A 24,197-nucleotide genomic window follows, 5' to 3' on the forward strand; every position below is an offset into this window, starting at 1 on the left:
GGCGGCGGCGCGGCCCCGCCCCGGCCATGCCCAGCAGGCTGCGCTGCGGGCGGTGCCGGGCAGGTCGCGGCGATGGCGGCGGTGTAGCTGTGAGCGGGCGGCGCGGGGCCACCATGATCATCGAGAGCGTAGACGCGCTCAAGTCCTGGCTGGCCAAGCTGCTGGAGCCCATGTGAGTGCGGGCCTACGGACCGGGCGCACGACGCTTCCCGCAGGCCGGGCCCGGCCGAGGCATTACGGCCCTGCCCCCGGCCCGGGCCCGGCGCGCCCGGAGTGCGGGACAGTCTGGGCCGGAGGGTGCTGGGGGCCTTCAGCGTGCAGCGGAGCGGGAGAAGGGTTTGGAGCGCGGGTCTGAGGAGGAGCTGCTGGGGGGGCTCAGCGTGGAGAAATGGAGGCTCAGTGGGGACTTTGTGTCTCCGCACAACTCCCTGACAGGAGGGGACAGCTGGGGGGGATTTGGGCTCTGCTCCAGGGAACAGGGACAGGAGGAGAGGAAACGGCCTCAGGCTGGGCCAGGGGAGCTCAGAGTGGACAGCAGGAAGAATTACTTAATGGAAAGGGTGGTCAGGCCTTGGCAGTCAGGTTTGGAGTCCTCACACCTGGAGGTGGCCAAGGCAAGGCTCACGTGGCGCTCAGTGTTCTGGGCTTGGTGCCAAGGTGGGCATTGGACATACATTGGATTTGGTGGTCTTTTCCAAGCTTTGTGATTTTGTATGCTCCCAGCTGGTGTCCCAGCTCTGTTATCTCGGAGCAGAGCCAGGGGCTTCTGCAGGAGCTGACAAAACCAGGAAGAGCATTGAAACGGTGGGGACTCTGCATTTACACCCTGCTGCTGCTTACGGTGGGAGTGGGACTGGGATGGAGTCAGCATGGGTCCAGGCCATGTTGTCCATTTTATGGGTTTCTGATAACTCATCCTGATAACTTTGCAGCTGATAGGTCAGCTGCGAAGGGGTGCTGAATTTGTGCTGCAGTGCCTGGACGCAGCTGGTGCTGGTGGTGCAGGCACAGTGAGGGGTGTCCGGGTCTCGCCAGGGGAAGCTGCTTGTCAGTGCCTGGCCAGGCTTAGGTGTCCCATGAAGTACAGCCAAGACCCATGGGAAGAGTTTTAAGTATGCCTGTGCTCAGTTGCCATCATTAAGTATTAGGCTTTTAGAAGTCCTTCACAATTTTTTTTCCCTTGTTACAATCACAGGTTTCTCTGGTTTTTGGTCAAACCCTGCTGAAAGTCTCTGGACTGGACAGTGCAGGAGCATGGCCCCTGCTCCTGCACTTTCCCTGCCAGCTCCAGTCAGTGTCCAGCGTTCCTTGGGCGTTTGAGCTGCACTGTGGAATGAGAGACAGAAAATCAAGGAATTGGCCAGTGGGCCCTGACAGTCAGGGACTCTGTAGTGGCACTGGAGTGACAGCACAGAGGAGTGCACTCGCTTTGTGTGCTCCTGTACTCAGGGATGGGACTGACCTGTGGAGGAAGGAAAGGTGAAGTGAGGGTTTCTATTTGAAAGTGAAGATTTATGGTCAGTGGGTGAGGGCCCCAGCATATCACACGCAGTGTATGCATCATGCACAAGTTATTTCTCTGTGTGTGTAAGAATTGTAAAATCTGTCAATTTGTGGTTTCTTTGTTCTTAATTGCTCTATTTACCCTGCTTTTAATGGAAGTTGAATGTTGTTGCAGGCCATATGAGAACAGAGCTGCTTGACTGCTGCTCCTTGAGGTTTTTTATTTCCAACACCTGTTGCCCTCTGCTTGGTTTTTTGCCTTTTGCTTGTTTTCTGGATCTTTTTCTTACTTGAGATTATTTTGAGGTATATTTGGTCTAGAATTTTTCTTTCTATTTTCAGAGTTACTGGTCTCAGAAAATAATCAATTACCTCTTTAAATATTAATTTTAAAAAAAATCTTCTGAGTATTTAGGCTTCTGCCCCCACCTAATATCTGGCATCTGTACGCTCTGAGAGGCCAAACAAGGAGTTGTCACTTAGTGATATTGTTCCTCTATTTCATACCTGGGGTGCTCCTAGCAGCTTAATAATGGCATTATTGATATAAAGCAATATCCAGTTTAAAGATTAGTAATGAAGTATTACTGCACAAAGTTGGTGTCTTTAGTCTTTGTGGAGCCAGACACGGGTGAGGGAGCGTGAAGAGAGAACCTGGGTCAATAGTTGCTTCCCTTTAGGTGTTCCACTAGCATTAAAAGGTTACTGTAAAATAGGGCATGGGAAGTACCCTTGAGGAAGAAACCCCAGAACATCAGGACAGCCTCTGAAGCTGTGCAGAACCTGTACCTGTCTGTACTGAAAATTGACCTCTGGTGTTTTCTGAACTGCTCTGTAACAATGTTTTAAGTTTTAAATGCAGTTTAATACTTCTCAGTCCTTGTGCAGTACCTTCCCCGGCCCCTGCTCTGCTGTGCCTGTAGGGCCATGTGAGGTGTGCCTGCTGGGCTGGGAGGAGGTTCAGCACCAGTGGCTCTGTCTGGGTAAAAGAAAGGTGGTTTACTCTCAGGAAGAGCAGAGGAGGGGCACCTTTGTCAGATGCAGCCGAGGGGTTCACAAGACAACTGAGATACTGTTGTGTGCTATGGTTGCAAAGAGCCCTTTGCTGGCTCCATGGCCCAGTGCAGCTGTGCTGGCGCTGGCTGTGAGCCCGGCAGCCCAGGGATGTTGCAGGAATTTTGGGGGCTCTGGGGCCACATCCTGCAGCAGCCCAGCACAGTTCTCTCTCTCTCTCTAGATGTGATGCAGACCCCTCTGCCTTGGCCAACTATGTGGTGGCATTAGTGAAGAAAGACAAGCCTGAGAAGGAGCTGAAAGCTTTCTGTGCTGACCAGCTGGATGTGTTCCTGCAGAAAGGTGTGTGACCATGGCCAGCTGGGGGAGGAGGGAGGGTGATGCACCATTGCTGCCTTCAAAATCCTTCTAGCCATGGATATTGACACAGAGTTTGAAGGAATAAAGATCTTATGATTAAGAAAGGAATAATGGTAAGATGAAGTTGTGTAACTTGGACTTTTCACAGTTGGTTGGAGGAAATGTTCTTAAATAAAAGCAGTTTAATTTAAAGCATCAGTCATGTTGCCAGAAGCTTCTCTGACAGGTGTTTGGGGACTTTTGAAAACCTGGTCTGTGTTAATCCTTTGGATTGCTGGAAGCTTCACATGTGACAATTTGCATCATAGTCAAGGGTTTAAACACCTGAAAGTCTGACACTCACTGGGAAGGTGATTGTGCATTTCTTGTGAAGTTGAACTGCTGATGAGGGTGTTGAGAATTATTTACTCTCATAAAAATTCCCCTAAAGAGGCTGCTGAGTGTAGCTGATGGGACTTGTGAGCTGTGGACTTGTTCCTTAGTCACAGGCTCCAGTCATGCTTGCCCCTTAGAACAGGAGAAGTCTCTTTTGCTCTCTGTGATATACCTGAGAAATTTCTCTAAATGAACCCCCTCAAGTGCCACAAATGTAATTCTAGCTCCTTCAGTGGAGCTAATGCTCATTAATCTGAGGTGCTGCTGCTGCAAGCAGTACACCTGGCTGTTTTCAGGGTCTTCTGTGGTAAATGTAAGCATGCACTGAAATGCATACGTGACAGTATTTTCTTGTATCTGTATCCTCAGAAACTTCAGGGTTTGTAGATAAACTCTTTGAAAGTTTGTACACCAAGAGTTACCTTCCTTCTGCTGAGCCCACAAAGGCAGAGACAAAGCCTGCAGGGCAAGAAAAAGAAGAAGTCAAGGAGGAGGTAATGTTATTTATTCTGTCTGCCTTTTATTTTCAAATTAGCTCTCCTACATTTGTGAGGCAAAATGTGACAGAAAAATATACTCTATTTGACTAATGATCTCTGTGTCCAAAGAACCATGGAAGGTGACTATTCAGACAAGAACATTTTACATCCCTTTGTAGAGTCTGCCTTCAATCAAGCACTCAGAAATCCTATTCACAGCTCTGGCAATACCAGTGGGTAATTACTTGGAAGGGTTTGAGAGGGAGAAGCAGCAAAAGCATTCCAAAACATTTCCAATTTTCTGTGTTCTGTGAGGAAAGAAAATTACTTAATGTTTTCTGTTATGCTTAAAATCATTGAAATATGTCAGTTTCTGTATTAGAATAACTACTTTGGAAAGTCAGCTGTTTTCTATTTTACCTTGATTTTAAGTTCTGTTGGTAAAATTGAAAGCAATCAGTTTGAGAAAAGGTGACAAATAATTGCAGAAATTGACGGTCAGCCCAAACAGCTGCAGGTCCTTATTTACCCTAATGTGGTTCATCAGGTGATTTAAATTAAATTTAAAAATTTAAAAGTAAAAACTTTTTTCCTCTTTTCTGATGTCCTTGATGTCCTTTTTTTACCTGAGGTTGTGTCACAGTTATGACAGTTTATGGAAGTGGCTTTGCTTATGGCAGTTCATAATTTCAACAAGACTTTCACTGTAAGAGCTTTCCCCTTTGTTCTCAAATACTGTCACAGTTTACAGAAAGTTGTGTAGAGCTGCCTTCCACTGACTTAGTGGTGCTCTGGTGGAAGCAGAGGAGGAGGTTTGAGGGGCTGGAGGAGAGTGGCAATAAGCAAAAGCAGCTATCTAGGACAGCTTTATGGGACAATGTTACAGAATTCAGGACGTTAATTAGTTACTTTGACACCAGCACGGCCTGCAGGATGTGTCATGAAGCTCTGGATGGTGAGATTCCTACACGCAGAGGCCTCAAAATGAACCCCAGGTGGAATCGCAGTGAGGTCAGGGCTGGAGGGGACCCCAAGTGCCTTGTCATGCACCTTGTGCTGAGAGCAGAGCTGCAGCTGGAGCTCTCCAGAGCCCTGGCAAGCCAAGTCCTGAGTATTTCCGCCAGTTCTCCCCAGATAATCCTGTTTTACAAGGATGCAGAAAGCCTTCCTTTTGATTTCAGTTGAAAAAAACAGTCTTCTGAAGATTAGTGCATGTCAACTTTTTCCACCAAATTTTGCTGTAACTTAAAGCAGTGTGAAATGGCAGCAGAAGTGCAGAATGGATCAGTGCTTTGCAGTAGTGGTACAGCTGACACTTCTGAGCCTGCTATGGTAGAGGCCAGCAAGAAACATGACCAGTTCCACCATGGGAGCAGGTTTTTGCTTTGAAGCAGTTATTTAAAATATCAGCTAGTGACTTCCCTACCTGGAGAGGTGACAGGTTCAGGAAATACCTCACTTGTAGGATTGCTTATGCTGAATAAGGCAGTAGAGTGGAGAAAGATTCTTGCCTTTCATGAATCCTCTTTAGAAACAAAACATGGATGTGGTCTTATTTAGGGACGTCTCTTCTGCAGAAAAAAGCTTTGAGATCAAGACCGTTCAACAGACTAGTGCTTGATTACTTTTAGTGCTTCAGTATTCTGGGCAAGTAATGCTTGAGTATTGCTCTCTTTGGGATGCTGTCTGTAACTTGAACTACGTTTTGGTGTCGTTCTCTTCACTTAAAAAAGTGATCCTCATCCTTGTTTTGTAGTTTTGTGCTAAACAGAATTTTCAGGAGTCTGTTGAAGAAGAGCGAGAGAGCAGGAAGAAGAAGTATTCCAGTCCCCAGAGGAGCCGTGCAGACTCCAGTGAGCAAAGGTTAGCTTTGAACCACAATATTAAGAAATTTTTCTGTATTTGTTGTCAGTCTTTGACTGTGTTTTTTTACCTTGTACGTAGTGATTTTTGTGAAAAATAGGGATTTTCTCCTTCCTTTGAATGATACGTTGTGCATATGCTGATCATGTGCATGAGGAGTCTCCACAAAAAGAGAGCCTCTTGCAAAAAAATGATAGTATTCTTCTAAGTACAGTTCCTAGGAATGTCATCAGTTCCATTGTTCCCCTTGTTACATAAATGAAGAACATTTTTGGGGTCTGTAGGGTCTGGGGGCAGTTGTTCACGCCATGTCAGCATCTCTTCTAAAGCCTGTTCTGGTTTGAGCATCATGACTGTCTCACTTTGCCAATTCCTACTCCTGCTTTCTACAGACCATCCTGTACTTCTTTCTCTGTGTAACTTGTGAAATTCTGACTGGAGTGTTTCACTGCCCAAATTGATGGGAAGGATGAACAGTATCTTTTAAATTTAAGCTTCTTTTTAAATTTTGTTTCTCTTTTCACTGATGTGGTCTACCTCTGTCTTTCCTAGAACCCGAGAGAAAAAGCGGGATGATGGGAAGTGGAGGGACTACGACAGGTACTATGACAGGAGTGACTTGTACAGGGAGAAGTCTGGCTGGCGCCGGGGCAGGAGCCGCAGCCGCAGCAAGAGCAGAGGGCTGAGTCGGAGCCGCAGCCGCAGCCGGGGCCGCAGCAAGGACCGCGATGGCAGCCGGAGTGGTGAGTACCCGCTGCCGCTGCGGGGACGCCTGTGCCTCCTGCGTTCCGAGCGGTCTACCGGGAGCTGTCCTTGAGAAGCTGGAGCAAATTCTGATAGCTTCGTGTTCTGGAAATTATTGATTGAGACGCTATTCTTCAGAGCAGAGCAATTAAGGGGTTTGTTTTCCTCTTCGCTAACCTCTTAATTTATCCACAGGTGTATTCCTGTGGATAGCAGGAGCTCATATTTTTGTGCTGTGTTCTGACAAAGCTGTTGATTTTACTCTTTTTTTTTTTCCTCCTAAGGACGGAACTTTTTGCAAAGCAGTGTTTCACTCTTTCATCTTGTTACTGTGTATTTTTTAGAGAAGACTTCTTTGCAGTTGCAGGTGGTTACCATATGATTGTTCTTTTAGGGCTAGTTCAGGTCTGTCGGAAAAGTAAGTGGCACAGATTACAGCATTCCACGCACCTTGAGACCACGTTAGTTAAGGGCAGAGGTAGGTTTGTTGTTTCAGGCGTTTGCCCTTCTTTCTCCTTTAAAAGAGAGCTGTAAACTAGAAAGAAATAAGTAGTAGAGCAGTAAAATGTGAGTTTTGCAAAGAAAACTTTTGATATTTCTGAAGTTAGACCCCTATTTACATTATATTTAGTTATTACTCCATTAGTAAGACTGAGCTCCGTGAAGAACAGTTCAATGTGCAGAATGCTGAGTATGTCAGGGAATTTGTTATTATCTCTTGCTCCTGTCTCTGATGTACAGAGCAAAACATGAAGGCTTTACTCAGCTTTATTTTTTTTTTTTTTAAACAGAGCACCGGGAGAGAGAGAGATCAAAATACAAGAGTGAAAAAAATGATGTCGAAGGCTCATATAACCCAGTGTCTGCATCTCCCAGTAAATCCTCTGAGCAGTATTCCTCTGCACAAGCTATTCCCACTGCTGTAACTGTAGTTGCACCTGCACCCCACCTTGAAAGCACCACAGAGAGCTGGTCAAATTACTTCAACAATCACAGCAATCCCAGTTCATTTGGCAGAAACCCTCCTCCGAAAAGAAGATGTCAGGATTATGATGGTACTGTTCCTTAGTTTTCAGTTTCATGCCTTATTTCAGTGTTTCTGTGACTTTCTTTTTTTTTAATGTATTTACTAAATGTGAGCAGCAAGTCACCACTGCAGTGGCACGAGATGTGTACCTTGTATGTAACAGATGCACAGATGACCTTTATTGTACTGGAGAAATAACTAGTCCTACTGAATGCAGTTTGCTATGCTGTGGCAATTGCTGGGTAAGAGCATAGGGAGCACAACTACCTCAACCACTGGCACTCCTGGTGTAGATTGCAGTGTGTGTGTTTTAAATAAACCACAGCACTTCTGACTGTTTTTTTTCCACAGCTTTTATGATGAATGTGTGTGTAAGTTCATACGATTTTATGAAAATTTGTTCTAATGACTTTGTGAAACCTCACCTTACAATATAATAACGTATCAGCAGATGCGCGTTTCCTTTGGTAAGAAATCCCATGGAAACCTGGAACGTTACAAATCCTTGAGAACCGGTGCGTTTGTTTCCTTACGCGAGGTGCAATGTCCTGTTTTGCAGAGCGAGGCTATTGCGTCCTTGGTGATCTGTGCCAGTTTGATCACGGCAACGACCCTTTGGTGGTGGATGAAGTTTCCTTGCCCAGCATGATCCCGTTCCCGCCGCCGCCGCCGCCGGGGCTGCCGCCGCCGCCGGGGCTGCTGCTGCCGCCGCTGCCGGGGCCGGTGCGAGGCCTGCGCCTGCCGGTGCCGCAGCCCCAGCCCCCGCCGCCCGTGGTGCTGCCGGTCCCGCGTGAGTCACCCAGGGCCGGGGGCACGGCTCCCGTGCCGGCAGTGTGCCGCTCCCAGCGGTGCCCGAGGAATTCCGGAGTATTCACCTGGAACACCTAGTGGTGCTCCCAGCGCTCCAAACCCAGTGGAGCGGGGTGGGGAGTGGAGTCGAGTCGGGGATCTTCCCGCTCACCTCGGTGGGAGTTGGTGGCGATTGCGTTGGTCGCTGACGCTTACTAGCCGGGATTTTTTCTGCTACAGTGCAAAAAATGTTGTGATTCAGTCTCTCAGAGTTGGTGCTACATTATCTACTGCAAGAAAGCAATACATTATTGACAGATTTAAGATCGTAGCTCAGCAGTGATGTGAGTTGTAGAGCCTTGTGTGTTATCTTACTGCATTTTATAAACTCTATGAAGAAATAGCGTATTAAGGGCATGCTTATTCTTTTTCAGTGATGTCTGTTCCAGGGAGAAAGTAAATGCTGTGATAATTGTGTCCAATATCAGCAATTTTGGGATGAGGAATAATTTGGTACAGGATTAACCCTGAACTTTGCATGAGTCCTTTAGTTAGTGGAACAGACTTGCTGTGAGAGAATGGACAGTGCTCCGGACGAGCTGTAGTGTAATTTGGGGTCCTTTTTGATCACGCAGTCAGTAGGAATGTTTGTGTGGTACATGAGGAAACCCAAGCACAACCAGCTGGAGAACTGCCATCTAAATGCTGCCGATGTGGTCTCTTGCTCTGAGCAAGCCTTGGCTCTCCATGGTAGAGCTGAGGGAGGAGCTGCTGTGATTAAGGCATCTCTAGCTCTAGCAAACCACTGGGGGAGAAAAGGCACTTTTTTCCCTTAAAGCTTTGTCTCTCCTGAGAAAGAGAAAATGTGTTGGAATCAGAGTATCTTACCTGAACAGGCTTCTCAGTTTGCTGTTATTATAGTGGGATTGGACACATTTACACCCCTGACCTTGCTCAAAGCAATGCATAAACACAGCCTTGAATTGTTTGCACGTTTTGCCTTTGAGCTGTCAGTGTGTGATCTGTGGTGTGCTGTTGTTGCAGGACCTCCTCTGACACAGTCCAGCTTGATAAACAGTCGTGACCAGCCAGGGACAAGTGCAGTGCCCAGTCTTGCACCTGTGGGAGCAAGGCTGCCTCCTCCTCTGCCTCAGAACCTGCTCTACACAGTGTCAGAACGTAAGCAAATGCCTTTTGGTTTCAATCTGTTTAATGAAAAGAAATTATATTTTCTCTGTTGATGTGTGATTAGAAATTAGGGTCTGTCTTCCTCCAATATATACAAATCTAAAAAGAAGTCTGATGGCTCTCCCTGGTCAGCCCATCATCCATTCTGGAATGGAATGGCAGCACTGCTCTGTCCTGCTCTGAGGAGGAGCACTGTGGGGAGCTCTGGGTTTCATGTGCTCACAGCAATCCCATTGTTGCATAAGAAATGTTCCTTTTGTCTTCAAGCCATTCTGTAGGACATCAGTAGGTGAAAGATGGATCTGCAAACCTTTAATGGATGTTTAACTTATGCTTTATTCCTCTCCAGTTTGGACTAACATAGATGAGAGGTTGTTTTTGTTTTTTTTTCCCAGCTTTATGTCTCAATAGTATTCATAGACATTAGTACTTTTTCTGTTGTTTTTCCAGAATCACTGTGGTTCTAGCTTTCTAAAAGTTGTTAGCTTGCACTGGACATAGCCCTCTTCCTGAGCAGAGCTCAAATTTTTTAAAAGTATATTTTTATGAGGGAAAATAGCAAAATACCTGGAAAGTCCTAGATTGCTCAATTTAAATACAATGAAGTTTGTTTATTTGATAATTGAAGGATTAATGGCATTTCCATGTTCTCTATGACCAAAATAAGATAATTAAATGTCAGTGTTTTACAATATTCTCATCTATGTTTTTTTAACATAAATATTCTGAATTTTATTCAAAGAGGGGATCTAGTTCCATTCATGATCCGTGTCATTTTATTTGTGACTTGCATGCTTTTCAGAACTTCAGACACTCAAATTTCTTGTTAGATAATTTGTTCAGTTATCCCCAAGTCCTGTTGGGTGTCACCATCTGATCCTTTCAGCTCCAGAACTTCTGCTGGGTGATTCTGCCTGTCAGAGTTCACAGGGCTTCCCAGTAATTCTGCTCTCCAGAACCTCTGTGGGCATTCTCATGTCCTGCTCTTGGACTGCTGTGGTAACAGCTGCTGGTTGCCCTCTTGCAGTCAATAATGTTCTAAATCAGGGAGGAGGAGCTTGTGAGTCAGCTCCTTTGAGGTTAGAGAAAGTTCTTATTTTATAGTGTCAGTGTGGATATTGTGGGGCATCTGTTTTTAAGTGTAGGGTTGTCTTTGTTGCTGCAGAATAAGGAACTGAGATTTTGGAGGGGTTGTCAGGTTCCCTTGCACAGGCATTTGCAGTGTTCCTGGATGTACTGTTCCTCTGGAGGCTCTTCACCGACTTCATTCATTCTAGTTCTTGTACAGCTTTTCCTTTTTAAGGTTAAAAAAATGCATTATCCTCAATTTGGACCTTGGGCTGGAGGAGCAATAGGAGTCAGTTCTGCCCTCTTGTATTCTTGTGGTGACCCTTTCTAATAACAATGATCATTAGTACTTTACCTGAGCTAGGCAGCTGATCTCACTCTTACATAAAGTGAATTCATTAGGTAAGTATTGGTTCCATTACCTCATTTCTCAGCTTTCTTTGACTGAAATCATTTAAGTATGTTCTTCACCTAAAATTCTTTTCTGAAGAGAACTAGACTGTTGGGCAGCAAAGGCTGGAGATCTCTTTCCATCTTTAGACTCTACAGCATGAATGCTGAAACCAAAAGCTGTGTTGTTGCCCTTAAACACTGCCAGAAGTCGTGCACGCTGTGACACAGACACCTCAGGCCTTTCCAGGCAGTGGATCAGCAGTATTCTGACTGTGACCTGTGTGCTTTGGACAAGCAGTACCAGAATGAAAACCAGAGGAGAATGTGTGCAGATAGGCTAGGCCTGAAGATCAGCTGAGGGTTTGCAGTGGCTGCACAGGTTGGCTGTACCACCTCTCTTCTCTTCATCCATGACAGCTTCTGACTCTTGGACATCCCTGCACTTCCTTAAAGGAAATTAACCCCGAGTCTTAAACTCACTTGAAAAATTCTGTCGTTTCTCTCCTTTTTTTGTAGATACATATGAGCCAGATGGCTATAACCCTGAAGCTCCTAGTATTACCAGTGCTGGTAGATCTCAGTATCGGCAGTTCTTTACGAGAGCACAAATGCAGCGTCCAAATCTAATTGGCCTAACATCTGGGGAGATGGATACAAACCCTCGAGGTAGGAAGGGTTCTGGTCATTGCTGTTACTATTTTTATCCAAGATCATCAACACTTTTCCCTCTTTTCAGGCTGAAAGCACTAGTTTTTCTCACTGATCTAGTGTTTCAGAGCATTTTTTTTGGACATTCTACCTTTTTTAAGTGCTAACGTGCCCATATTAAAGTCAAAGCAGCCTTTTTGAATAAAAATAACCACTTGCTTGGGAATGCTACAAGGGTTTTGTTGGTTGGTTGGGGTTTTTTTTTCCCCTTAAGCCAGTGAAGGTATTTTCCAGGCACTGGGTGCTCCTAGAAAGACAAATGGTGCCTAAAGATGGCTTTAGCAGCAGAGTCTGCAGAGTGGTTTTGATCAGCCATGGGATGATCCAAGCTCCTTGCCTTGGCTGTTGTGCTGGTAGTGAAGATGGGAGCTGTCGTGGCATATGGTGGTGCTTCATGGTCTGGCTCTGTCAGCCAGGTGTTCTCTCTGAAGTGAACATCACAGGTATCATTCCAATTTCCCAGCTTGTGGGATTCCCAGTCTGCACTTAGGTAATTCCTAGCCCCTGCCTGAATGGATGTGGCTGCTGTCTCTTGGTGGTGATGTGTACAAAATATCTTTTAGGGAAGGGCATAGGTCAAGCTCTTCAAAGTTCAGTTGTGGTACCAAAACTTTCTTTCTCCCTCGTGTTTTTCCTGCCCTGATTCTTAAAGCTGTTAAATTTTGGGGTTTATTGTTATACTTCAGTATTTCTTACTCAGTAGATAAAAACAAAACAAAACAAAAACTTCCTTATTTTCAGTATTTCCTTCCAATGACTCATCTCATAAGGAATGTGGTTAAATATTGTTGTACAAATTGCTGCTGTGTTTGCATCCTAATGACTGTCACAGAGGCAGGGTTGGGGCTTAATTGCTGCCCCTCAGGTTCTCTTTGAGAGCCCATCCCAGGGGTGAGTGCTCACTGGTAGGGCCTCACACAACTTGTTTTACTCTTTGTCACAGGTGTCAAAGGCTTGCTGTCAGATCATCCTCCAAAGTGAGGACGCCATGCTAGAAATGCCCAGTCTCTGTTTTCACCAGTGTAACCAGCAGAGCCCTGGGTTATATAAAAGCCATAGAAATTGCTGTATAGGTCAGACTTCTTTTTAGGGCTTGAATATTTGGCACTCACAGGAGACTAACACCAAGGGCATAATCTTAAAAAGGTTGCAAATCAATTTCTAGCAAACTTTGTGTTGGTAGAATTTGTTTCAAGCTTTAAATCTAGTATCTTGATTAATAACAACTGATAGTTGTGCTTAATTACCAGTTTGTTGCTGAAACCCGGCTGGAGGGCTGGCAGTGGGATAGCAGTGGAAAGAACAGGTTCTTGGTTGCTTTTGCTCTGTCAAGGGTTCACACAGAGCAAGCTGGTTATTAATTCATCCCCTGCCCATTGCAGAGCTCTAACCTAAAGCCTGGGGATCCACCCATGGTTCTTTTCCCCCTTTTCTGTTTTGTTGGGATTTGGGGTTTTCCTTTTTTTTTTTTTTTCCCCTTTTTCTCCTTTTCCTGCAGAATCTGAGGTTTTAGTACCTGAAAAAATTAAGTTTTACTTTTTTTTCTTCAAGCTAATACTAACCTTAAAGGTCAAAACCCACCCCTCCCAGCCGGACCATGTGTGTTTCTCTCAGGATGTGTAGTTAGGTGAGGGAATGATCTGAATGATTTTGTTCAGAAACAAAACTGACTACTTTGGTAAAGTCTTCCTAATGTTTATATTTTTAATCTGTTCTGTTTTTCTGTGTAGAAGTGTGGTGGAATAACACAGGCCTTTTCCCTTCCCTCCAGCTGCCAACATTATCATCCAAACTGAGCCTCCCATTCCCATTACGAATAACAGCAGCAGTGTCACTAGAGTTGTCCTGGAACCAGACAGCAGGAAAAGATCTCCAAGCAGCATGGAATGTCCACCACTGAAGAAACCGTGGTTGGGAAAGTAAGAGCTAGCTACAGATGTTAACTCAAATGTACTTGATTGCTGTCAGTGCTGTGAACGTTGCTGTTCAGTTTGGCATGGTTGGGTCAGAAAGTCTGTGTCCACATAATATGGGGACTAAACTTGGGTCAAGGGGAAGATCTCTTTTGTTAGTGTCTAGAGGGTGTACTTTTTAGGGGAAAAGTGCCATTTAGATGTGTGTTAACCTTTGCTGCCTTACTTAGGCACACATGTACTTATCTGAACTCTTGTTCTTCTTTTCTCTAGGCAAGTAAATAACAACCAGAATAAGCCAGGGTTTTTGAAAAAGAATCAGTATACTAATACAAAATTAGAAGTTCGAAAAATTCCACCAGAATTGAACAATATTACACAGCTCAATGAACACTTCAGCAAATTTGGAACTATTGTAAACATTCAGGTAAAAAACCAAAATCCAGTTTTATGTCTGTGTGTGGGTATTTTATTTTCCCTGAAGCCTGCTTGAATACTGCATGATGTCTTTGAGAAATCTTAGTGGAGACAAGTTGGGAGAGGAGGTAATCAAGTTCAGAGAAAACTTGTCTTGGTCTGCTGTGTATTATCTGTAAAACATATTGGCTTCTGCCTTCATGATGCTTAACTATATTTGAAAGGCTGGCAGGTTTAAAAGTGTCTAAACCAGCTCAGGTTTTTGAGCAACTTGTGTATAACTTTTGAAAGAGACGATCTAACAGTTTTGTGTGATTAGTCTTATGGTATTTGATGGTCAGGATTTTGACAAGGATGCTGCAGAGGAGTCTTCACCTGCTTCAGTTTGTTACCACTTGGCATCCTAGAACTCTGAATACGTGATGCTGTTGGTGGTAGAGTCTTATTCATTCATTCATTTATTTATTTAAATGTATATAGACTTTGCTGCAAGTACATGTAATGTTTTTTAGAAGCTACTTGGCTTTAATTACACAGACTGTCTTACCAGTGTTTTGGGCTGTTCATGCACTGTGTACCCAGCTCATCATTGCACATTACTGGTAGATGGGTTTGCTGCTGATGGAAATGTTTCCTTCCTTGAGCAGTAATGCATTTGTGAACTTGTGCTCTAGGTTGCTTTCCAGAACGATCCCGAAGCTGCTCTCATTCAGTACCTGAGTAACGACGAGGCGAGGAAGGCCATTTCCAGCACAGAGGCAGTGCTGAGCAATCGCTTTATCCGGGTGCTGTGGCACAGGGACAGCGAGCAGCAGCCCCCATTGCTGCAGCAGCAGCAGGCACCCGCCCCACAGACCCTGCAGCACCTGCAGCAGCAGGCCCTGGCCACGCCGCCTGCCGTGACCGTGCACAGCAGCCTGGCCAAGGTACGGCTGGGGGGGCTCGGCGGCGTTCCCAGCTGGCTGCTGCTGCAAAGCAAAGCATCTAACCTTGGTGTTTTCAAATCCACGGGTGCACAGGTGATGAACAAACCCCTGGCATCTGGTGCCTACGTCCTTAACAAAGTCCCAGTGAAAAGGCGCCTTGGAGCAGCGGGTGGGAGCCAGCCCGAGTTCAGCCAGCCTGGGGCTGGGGTGGAGGAGTCTCAGGTATGTTGAGAGTGGACCGTGGACATGCTCTCAGGTAGAACTTTGGCTTCTCAGCCAGGAAGAAACAAGCAAAGAGAACTTGTGAATTGTCCCCACTTGGTTCTGTTCCTTTTCAGTAATGTTTCATGCAGCCGTGGTCCATCACTTCTTCCTCATTTCATCAACTGTTTATATGGAATAGGGACAATGACTTTAGGAGCTATCAACTACAACACTATCAGTGTTGTAAATAGCATAAAATATTTTTGGCAGTGCTTGATAGTTAGCAAATCTGACAACCTGTATGGGAGACCAGCGTTTTGCTGACAAATGTAATGGCTCCCTGAGTAATTTTTGAGCTTATGCTGTGCTTTAACAGCAGTGCTAGAAGCTTAGAGAGTATTTGTACCCAAAGTTCAAGCCAGTACTGTTCAATTCACATTGCTAATGTAATGCATCATGTGTTCTGGGCCATGGGGAAGTCCTTTTAAGGAAGGAAGCATGGAGTGGCTTTTGCTGCCTTACTTGATCAGAAAGTGGGATGTTGGGCTGTGACTGAAGAGCTGAAACTAAGGCAAGTGCAGACCATCCCCTTCATCTGTGTCCTGGTGGAAATTGGGATGCAAAGGGAGTCTGCCATGGAGAAGGAAAGACAGTATCGTTCTCAGAAATCCTTCTAACTGATGTCTTTAGCCATGTGTTTTAATTGCCTTGGTCTTTCTGCCTCCTTGCACAGATCTGGACATCAGGGTTGGTGTTTCAGGGAACACGATGCACTGAAGTTCCCTGCTGTATATCGTGATCGCTTTAAAATACTCCATATTTTACTGTGTGTTTTTTACTATTTCAGATATTTCCTACTTCTACAAGCCACTCAAAAATGGTTTACAGTTCTTCAAACTTGAAGACAACTCTGAAGTCTGGTGCAGGGTCTAAACCTCATGACATGCAAGAAGCTCTTAAAAAAAAACAGGTACTTAATACTTGATGGCTGACTGACAGTATAAGGAGCAAAGTGCTTTAAACACAAGGTTTAATGGGCACCTGGAACCTCAGCCACACCTCTGTAGCTTCATATGAGGGTGTGGAATTGGTCATTGTTATGGGGTAGTCTTGCAAAGACACACTGGGGTAATTGTATGTGGAGTGTCCTTTTGGGTTGTCTTACTGAATGCTCTTTGCCATTTTGAGCTTTCTGGGTTTGCTTGGTGTTTTTTGGATTTAATCTCTGCAGGTATGAGACACTGGCATGACAGTGCACAGTATGTTTAAGAGGTGCCTGAAGGAGGCATAATCTTAGTAAAGTACCTTACAGCAGGAAATTTGCATATTTAAATTTATTTATGTATTGAATCAGCTGCACTTCATACTTGTGCTTTTTGCAGACAGAATTTTTGGTTGTAGATTTCCCTTCCATAGCTTGAAGGGGACGGTATGATCTCTATGAGTACATATATGATCTCTATGAGTACATATAATACTTGACTGCTTTTTACTGATGGAAAGAATTTTTTCTTCTTATAGGAAGCAATGAAACTCCAGCAAGATATGAGGAAAAAGAAGCAAGAGATGTTAGAAAAACAAATAGAATGCCAGAAGGTAAGCCTGGTCTGTGATGTGGCTAGTAAAGACACTCTGATTTTGTAGATACCTATCTGTTCAGGGCTGTTTTTTCTGGAATTTTATGTTCCTATTCCTTTATTATTGTATAGATGTTGATATCCAAGCTGGAGAAAAACAAGGCCATGAAACCAGAAGAGAGAGCAGAAATTATGAAGACTTTAAAAGAACTAACAGGAAAAATATCTCAGTTAAAGGATGAATTAAAAACTTCATCTGCAACCTCCACACCATCCAAACTGAAGTCCAAGACAGAGGTATTTATTGTGCAGCACACTTGCCTGCTTGGTTTTTGTAACTATTTCTTAGTAATATGTCTTAAAAATGCAGTAGCATTAGATCAAAACACTTGCAAGCAGCACTTTAGTGTAAGTGATAACCATGGACAAACAAGCCATGGCTGAAGGAACTCCATGACCTAATTTTGCTTGTTGCTCATTCATTCTTACTCCAGTTCTAAAGCAGAGGATTCTGGGTCCTTCCAAAAAATGGGGTAGGACCACACACACACAAGAGGCAATCAAACCAAAAGTGACTTTAGAGAGAAGTATGTACGGCTATTGTGTCCTGATCTGTCCGTGTGGTTTCCATGGATGTACTGCTGAAGTGGAGTCAAACATACAAGAGCGCCTGACAGTTCTGCCCTTCCTTCTGTTTTCTCTTCCCACCTCTTTTCCTGCCAGGCACAGAAGGAGCTGTTGGATGCAGAGCTGGACTTCCATAAGAGGCTGTCCTCCGGAGAGGACACGACCGAGCTGCGCAAAAAGCTCAACCAGTTACAGGTGGAGGTGAGCTGTGTCCCCTGCTGCTGTGGTGGCTTCGGGGTCTGTGTGTTCCACGTCTCTCACCTGGGCGTGGCTGTGCTCTCTCCCCAGGCTGCCCGTCTGGGGATCCTGCCCGCTGCTCGAGGCAAGGCCGTGGCAGCCCCGGGCCGGGGCCGGGGCCGCGGCCGCGGGGGCAGGGGCCGGGGAGTGCAGAACCACATGGTGGTGGATCACCGGCCCAAGGCTCTCACTGTGGGAGGCTTCGTGGAGGAGGAGAAGGATGAATTGTTACAGCACTTCTCTGTAAGTGTGACCTGTGAATTCATACGCCTGTCCTTCACTGCTGTAAAATCAAGTTCCTCTTAGAATAGCAATTAATCTGAGCTTTTGCCCAAAAGTACAAGTGCTACAATACTGCTGGCAGATGCAGCTGGGAGTCCTCTGGCTCTCACTTTTCTGTCCAAAAAATCAGATTGCAGTGTCACTTTAGTACACCACAGTTATACCACATGATTATGGAGATGAATGGGAATGTTGCTAATGAACTTTTCCTCACAGAAATTTGGAGATATTGAAGATCTTCAAGAAGAGGATTCCCCATTAAGTGTTGTTGTAACTTTTAAGTCCCGCTCAGAAGCTGAGAATGTAAGTAGAATGATGGATATATTTTTTTACATACCTAAAATAAGAGTTTTTATCTACTTGTGTCTACCTTTGTGTTTTAAAATTTCAGAGGCTTTGATTCCCCCAGTTAGAGCTTGATAGTGTTTGGTGCTGCTGCAGGTAGTGCTACTGAAGGGGAAGTTCCTCCTGGGTGATCTGAGCAGTGACACAGGGCTTGCCCTGGTAAAGCTGCATGTCCCTGGCAGTTCAGAGCTCTGCTCATCCTCACAGTGCTGGGGCAGGAGCAGGATTTGGCAGATTTGGGTATGGCTGAAGTTGCTCTTGGAGCACAGAAGTGGATGATTGTGGTTTATATATTTGAGATATCCAAGCATACCTCTGTACCAAATGCTCTGGGTCTGGCCTGTTGCTGATGTTAAAAGTTCTTCCCTTGATCCTCTCTGAAAATGTGTGCATTTAACCATGGCTCAGGCTGCTAACCAGGGATCCCGCTTCAAGGACCGGCGGCTCCAGATCTCATGGCACAAACCCAAGGTACCCTCTGTGTCCACAGAGGTCGAGGAAGAGGAGTCCAAGGAAGAGGTATGAAAATCTCCTAATAGCCTGATCATTCTTACTGGAATCTAATAGCTGAGAGCTCTTAGGATACAGTTTCTTCAGGAAACTTTGTAAAAGATGTTTTTTCAAATGAAGAACTGAACTGCTTTTGAGTAGTCAGGTGCATTTCCTGCATTTTAAAACAGAAAATGGAGGGAAAATAAGACACTCTGTGGAGAAGACATTCTGTGGATGGGCTGTTAATTTGTCAATGGTGTAAACAAGCCTTGGGTTCTGTATGTGCAGGCTGCAAAGCCTTTTACTCCTCACTCTGTGCTCTGCTGTAGGAGAAGTTGTGTGTTCCTCCCTGTAGTTCACCTTAAGCTTTTCAAAATTGTCTTGTTGTGGCTTTTAACAGAAACCTTGTTTAGGAGAGGATGGGTGGTGGTTTATTCCTGCTTCCTCTGAAGCTTTTTGTTCTCTCTCTCTCTCTCTCTCTTTCTTTTTTTTCCTGACCTGAGGCTGCTGTTCTTCCCCCAAAATTGTTTGGATGTACCTGTGTGTGAGACATGGTAGCACCCAAACCAGATCCCAGTACAGCTGGTGCTGTGAGCTGGGATGGGTCCCTGAGCACAGCTTGGACACGTGTGTCTGAAAGTTCATTTTCTTCTTCCTCCAGGAGACTGAAACCTCAGATTTATTTTTGCATGAAGATGATGACGATGATGATGAAGATGAGGATGAATCCCGTTCTTGGAGAAGATGAAACTTGATGTTCTTCGAAATGTATAATTTTAGGAATATAGTTCAAGCTACATCTTTTAAACATTTATTTAAGGAAGTTGATGAGTCAAAAAGAGCTTTACTTTCTTTTCAAACCACAAGATTTACCATGAGCAGTTTGGTATGGAAACATTTGGGACACAGAGCTGTGAGACTGAGCTAGCCAAAGGCCCAGGAACTTCTTACAGGATTATCACGCTCACCAGGGCGGTGATTCTTTTCTATTTAAGAAGGATTAAAAAAAAAGGGGGGGGGGGGAGGGTTGGAAATCAGTATTTTCTTGTCCTCTTTTTGTCACCTGTATTACCTTGTTTTGGGTTTTTTATAATGTGATTGGTTTGTTAGTTTATAATTGAAAAGATATTACAGGTTTTATTTAGCAATATGGGGTTAGGGGAAAGACAAACTTTCATTAAATATTATGAAAGAAAAACTGGCCTCATTTGCTCGTTGAAAAAAGGGAGCATTTTATTTCCTGTGGAGTCTCATGTTGTAGGAATTACTTGTGGCTAGGTTCTTAAATAATTTACTTCAGTATGTGTGACAGCCACACAGTCTATGCTGTGCTGCTTTTTGTGAGAGGAGGTGGAAGAAACAATTTAACAGGGTATTGTTATAACATTGTCCAGTTCACTCTGTTTCTCCAAGTTCTGTTTCACAGAAACCATCAGCAGGGGACACACACTGGAGTGGATTTTCACTCCTCCTTGATTTCCTTGTCATTTCAGTGTAAGGCTCAGTGTAAGTCAGGCTGTTTACTGCATTTCAGTATTTGTGAGCACCAATGGAAGGAGTTCCAGTCTTCCTCAAAAGCAGCTAAGCTGCCCCTGTGTAGCAGACAGGAGCAGCTCTCCTGTCCCTGTTCCAGCTGTGTTGCAGGAGAGCCCTGTGGGGTTCAGCCCACAGCACTGGGGTGTCCTGCTTAGCCTGGCCCCAAAGCAGGGCCCACTGTCCCAAGGGTGTTCAGAGCTGGGTGTCCCAGATGTGTCCCACGTTCAGTGCCTCTGCTGTCCCTGTAAGTGCAGAGTGTCCTCACCTGCAGGGTGAGTGCTGCTGGTGGCACAGGGAGCCACAGCAGGTCCCAGACCAGGGGCTGGGCTGGCTCTGGGCTCTGTGACTTGTGCCTGGGGCACCCAGCAGCACCTGCCCTGCCTGCCCCCTTGCCCTGGCCCCTCCTCAGTAGGTTTTATGTGCATTTCTACACTAAACCAGCACCAGGTCCGTGCACAGCACTCCTTTCTTGAATGATCACCAGTGTGGGCCTGGGCAATTCCTGGCTGAAGGACAGCACCTACCTAAGCTGTACCTGCCTGTGGCTCTGGGTGTGGCCAGGGGCACTGCTGAGCACCCTTTGGGGTCACAGCCCTGCTGACTCTGTCCTTGTGCTGTGGTTGAGGGATCCAGCTTGTATAATGTCCTGTTTCTTGTCAACTGAAGGGGATGTCTCCAGTATTCTGTCTCTTTCCAAACTTCTCTTCTTCCTAGAGTTAAGACTGTCCTGCTACTGCTGAGACTAAATTCCAGGTATGAAGAAAAGGAGGAGAAACCCACCCCATGGACTTAGAAGAATGTCTTGCTCTTCTCCTATTACTGTCCGTGGCACAGTGTGTATCTTGAGAAGTCCATTGCAGCAAACATGTCCAAGTCTTGACAACTTAAGGAGAGAGGGATCAAAAGGATTTATATATTTTTTGTACAGAGTTTTTTCTTAAACTGTATAATTTTGTAAATATTTTGCTTTTTTTGTGTACTAAAATTACCGGCGTATAGATTTCAATAAGAATTGTTGTATTTTTGTATTTGGAAAATGAAAATTACAGTGGATTAATTAAGCTGTAAGGAAAATTGCAGTAGCCTTCAACACACACACAGAATGGATTCCTTTTCATATGGTTTCAGCTCTAAAGTGACACGGGTGGCACCTGTGTCCAGGAGCAAGGGCCGTGTCTGAGACCTTCGCACAGTTGGTGTTTGCCCTCGCAGCACCCCTGGCAGGCTGGCCTGAGTGCCAGGTGCCATCCCAAAGGTGGCTGCTGCTCCCAGGGCTGGCAGTGCCCCCCAGCCTGGCTGTACCTGGGGCAGAGGGGCCACAGCTGGCACCAGGGACTGGAGCAGGGCCAGGGAAGCTCTGTGAAACTGCCCTGCCTTTTGCCAAAGCTTATGGACCCGCTGTACTTTAGGGTATACTGGGCCTGTCTTGGTGTGTTTTGGCTGGATTTCTGTGTTTGCATAGGCAGCAGGGCAGTACAGCTGAGTTCATCTCGTGGTGAGGCTTTGTTGGGAAATTCACAGAACCCTCAGGGTACCTGTGTGCCCCAGCCACAGGTACCAGCCTGAGCTGGGGGACAGACACTGAAGGGTGAGGGGATGGACAAAGGAAGTCACTGTGCAAAGAATTCCCTCCCTTGCCATGCTGCATTATCCTGAGCAAAATAAACTAAACCAGGCACCTGCTTAGGAAAGCACCACTATAAGAAAATCATGTGAAAAGGAACAGAGCTCCTCTTGGTGTATAGTAACCTTGTACTATAGTTTTTACAGATTGTGAACTTGTGTAATAGGATAATAGCAGATATTGTTGAATTTCTAATTGTTTACACATTAAAATTCATATATGTAATGTTTGTTTTATTGATTACAAGCCAAATTTCTAAGATGCATGTTGACTTTTTTGCAATGAAGTTATAGTATGGAATGGTTCAAGATTTAGAAAAGACAAAATTCCGACTGAAATAAATTGGAAGGAGAGCCATTCAAAAAAACTGCAACTCAGAAAAAAGCATTATCACTTCTTTGGGGGGAAGTGGGTGTGTGAAGGAGGATTTATGTGTGTGTGTAATGTGTGTGCAGTTTTGGGTTAGGTCAGAGCTGAGAGATAAGTCTTCCAAGTGCCTCAGTGCTCTGGAACAGAATGTGTTAAAACAGGTAAAGGGAGGGGGGAGGAGATGGGGTGGGGGGAGTCAGTAAAGGCTGTTTGACATTTGGGGGGGAGCTCAAAGTTTAACAGAAGCAGGAGGAAGTTGAACAGTCCGGGGTGGGTTCCCAGGATCTTACATATTTGCGGTGTTCTGGACTGTTGGATACAAATCCTGGCAGGACACAGCTGCCAGTTCTGACTCCTTTGCAGATTGGGGTGAAAGCTATTGGATTCTATTACTGCCTTTACTCTTGGTCTTTGACTCTTTCTCCAGTTCCTGTCATTCCCTTCCTGTACCTGCTGTGTCCAGGTGCTGGAAGGTGATTTAAAACCTGTGCTTCTTCTCTGTGCTGCTGAGGAGCCTCTCCATGACAAACCTGTGGTTTTGAGGCATCTCAGTGCCAGGAGCTGAACTTTGGAGTCTGCCCCTGGCCCTTTTCCTGTCCACAGCCACCAGCCAGCCTCCTTCTGCAGGAAGCAGCAGTGTCCTTTAGGAGACAGATCCTGGCATGGAGCAGGAAATGTTTAGTGGCCAAAGCACTTCTTCTTCCTATTCAATTAAAGTTCATTTTAATGGAAAGAGGTACATAAAAATTAGAGAGGAATACCATTTGTGTGTGTGTGTGTGTGTGTGTGTGTGTGGCTTTGGATGTATTTTTTCCTGCAGCCATTCCAAATGTGATCTGAGAGGTCCCTGAGCACAGCAGCAGCGTTAGCAGGGTGGGCCAGCTCTTCCCACAGCCACGGGCTGCAATCCTGCCAGGAGCCCCTTGGAAGGAAGCAAATGGCTACAGGAGCTATTGTGTAATTGTCAGGCAGAGAATCTCTTTGTTGTCTCCAGTCAAGGCTGTGTGGAATACAGCACTAACTTCTGGAGAGGGTTCCCAAAGGTGGCAATCTAATTTTAACTCATCTCTGCAAACAGGGGACCCAGTTCTGTCCTCTGGAGCAGGTTGTGTAACATGTCTGGGCCTTCACTGATGAGATCACTGACACAAGGGGCGTTCAAAAGGGAAAAATAAGCTTGTCTGATGTTTCTCTGGAGGTTTTTATATGCTTCCACCACTTTATTCCACGACAGACTTACAACTGTGATGATCAAAACCTGAATGCATAAACTAGAGCACTTGCTTTCTCTGTCTCCCCAGGATGATTCCACAGACAATTTTCAATGGCTGCTTGGTCTCAGGTAGGCTGATTGCTGCTGGGTGCAGGGAGCAGACAGGGAGAGCCTCGGCAGGGCTGACAGGGCAGGGCAAGGCTCCTGTGCCACGCTGCCAGGTGCCTCGTTCACTGGGGCTTCCCCATTTCCCCACAGAAGCCCAAGTTTTTTCACTACTTTTTCATGGCATCTGGAAAACACTTTTTTTTTTTGTCAGAAACATCTCTCGGATTTGAAGTTCAAAAATACGTTTTACCTGGTCAAGAGACTTCACCCCAAATGGACCCCCCAACTCCATGCTTCCAGCTGGGGCAGAGGTGAGGGACCAAGGCCAGGGGGAGCCCTGGCAGGAGTAGGAGCAAGAGCAGGAGCAGGAGCAGGAGCAGGAGCAGGAGCAGGAGCAAGAGCAGGAGCAGGAGCAGGAGCAGGAGCAGGAGCAGGAGCAGGAGCAGTGGCCCCTGTGGGTACAGCAGGGTCCCCCAGCAGCACGGCAGCGTGCCAGCTGGGGGTGGTGGGGGACAGGAGCCTCCACCAGGGTCACCTCCCCTGGGGACGCCTATCCTGGAGCCTGGGGACAGCCCTGGACTGCCCCGGGGGCACCAGCATCCCCCAGCTCGGGGCTTCCACTGCTCTGCTGTCACTCATCTTATTTTTAGGAGCCGAATTCCTTCCGTAGCTCGCCTTGGTGTCGCGTGGAGCAGCCCCGGGCTCCCTGACGTGGGAGTTAATTATAGCCCGACCTGCACTGGCAACCTTAAAGCACTCCTGCCAGTGATTTATTTAAACACTGATAAATTATACATTCCTTTAGTAATTCATGTG

The 24,197-nt window shown here is 45.7% G+C and overlaps 1 protein-coding gene across 3 annotated transcripts; it reads left to right on the top strand.

Moving 5' to 3' along the window:
- Positions 1–67: 67 nt before the first annotated feature.
- Positions 68–19,531, top strand: RBM27 (RNA binding motif protein 27). 3 transcript variants are annotated; one of them, XM_062502073.1, is made up of 21 exons: positions 74–172; positions 2,741–2,859; positions 3,622–3,746; positions 5,488–5,594; positions 6,147–6,337; positions 7,130–7,393; positions 7,925–8,155; positions 9,199–9,333; positions 11,320–11,469; positions 13,283–13,430; positions 13,698–13,851; positions 14,516–14,767; positions 14,861–14,989; positions 15,819–15,941; positions 16,493–16,567; positions 16,681–16,845; positions 17,272–17,376; positions 17,464–17,655; positions 17,911–17,997; positions 18,448–18,558; positions 19,193–19,531. In XM_062502073.1, exons 1-21 carry the CDS (start codon positions 114–116, stop codon positions 19,277–19,279), a joined length of 3,009 nt encoding a protein of 1,002 aa, XP_062358057.1. In that variant the 5' UTR covers positions 74–113; the 3' UTR covers positions 19,280–19,531. The 3 variants fall into 3 exon arrangements, with proteins under 3 accessions (XP_062358059.1, XP_062358057.1, XP_062358058.1); XM_062502075.1 differs by lacking the exon at positions 3,622–3,746 and having other exon boundaries at positions 68–172; XM_062502074.1 differs by lacking the exon at positions 11,320–11,469.
- The last annotated feature ends 4,666 nt before the right edge of the window (positions 19,532–24,197 follow it).

The sequence above is a fragment of the Cinclus cinclus genome, chromosome 14 (assembly GCF_963662255.1).
Source record: "Cinclus cinclus chromosome 14, bCinCin1.1, whole genome shotgun sequence".
NCBI lineage: Eukaryota > Metazoa > Chordata > Aves > Passeriformes > Cinclidae > Cinclus > Cinclus cinclus.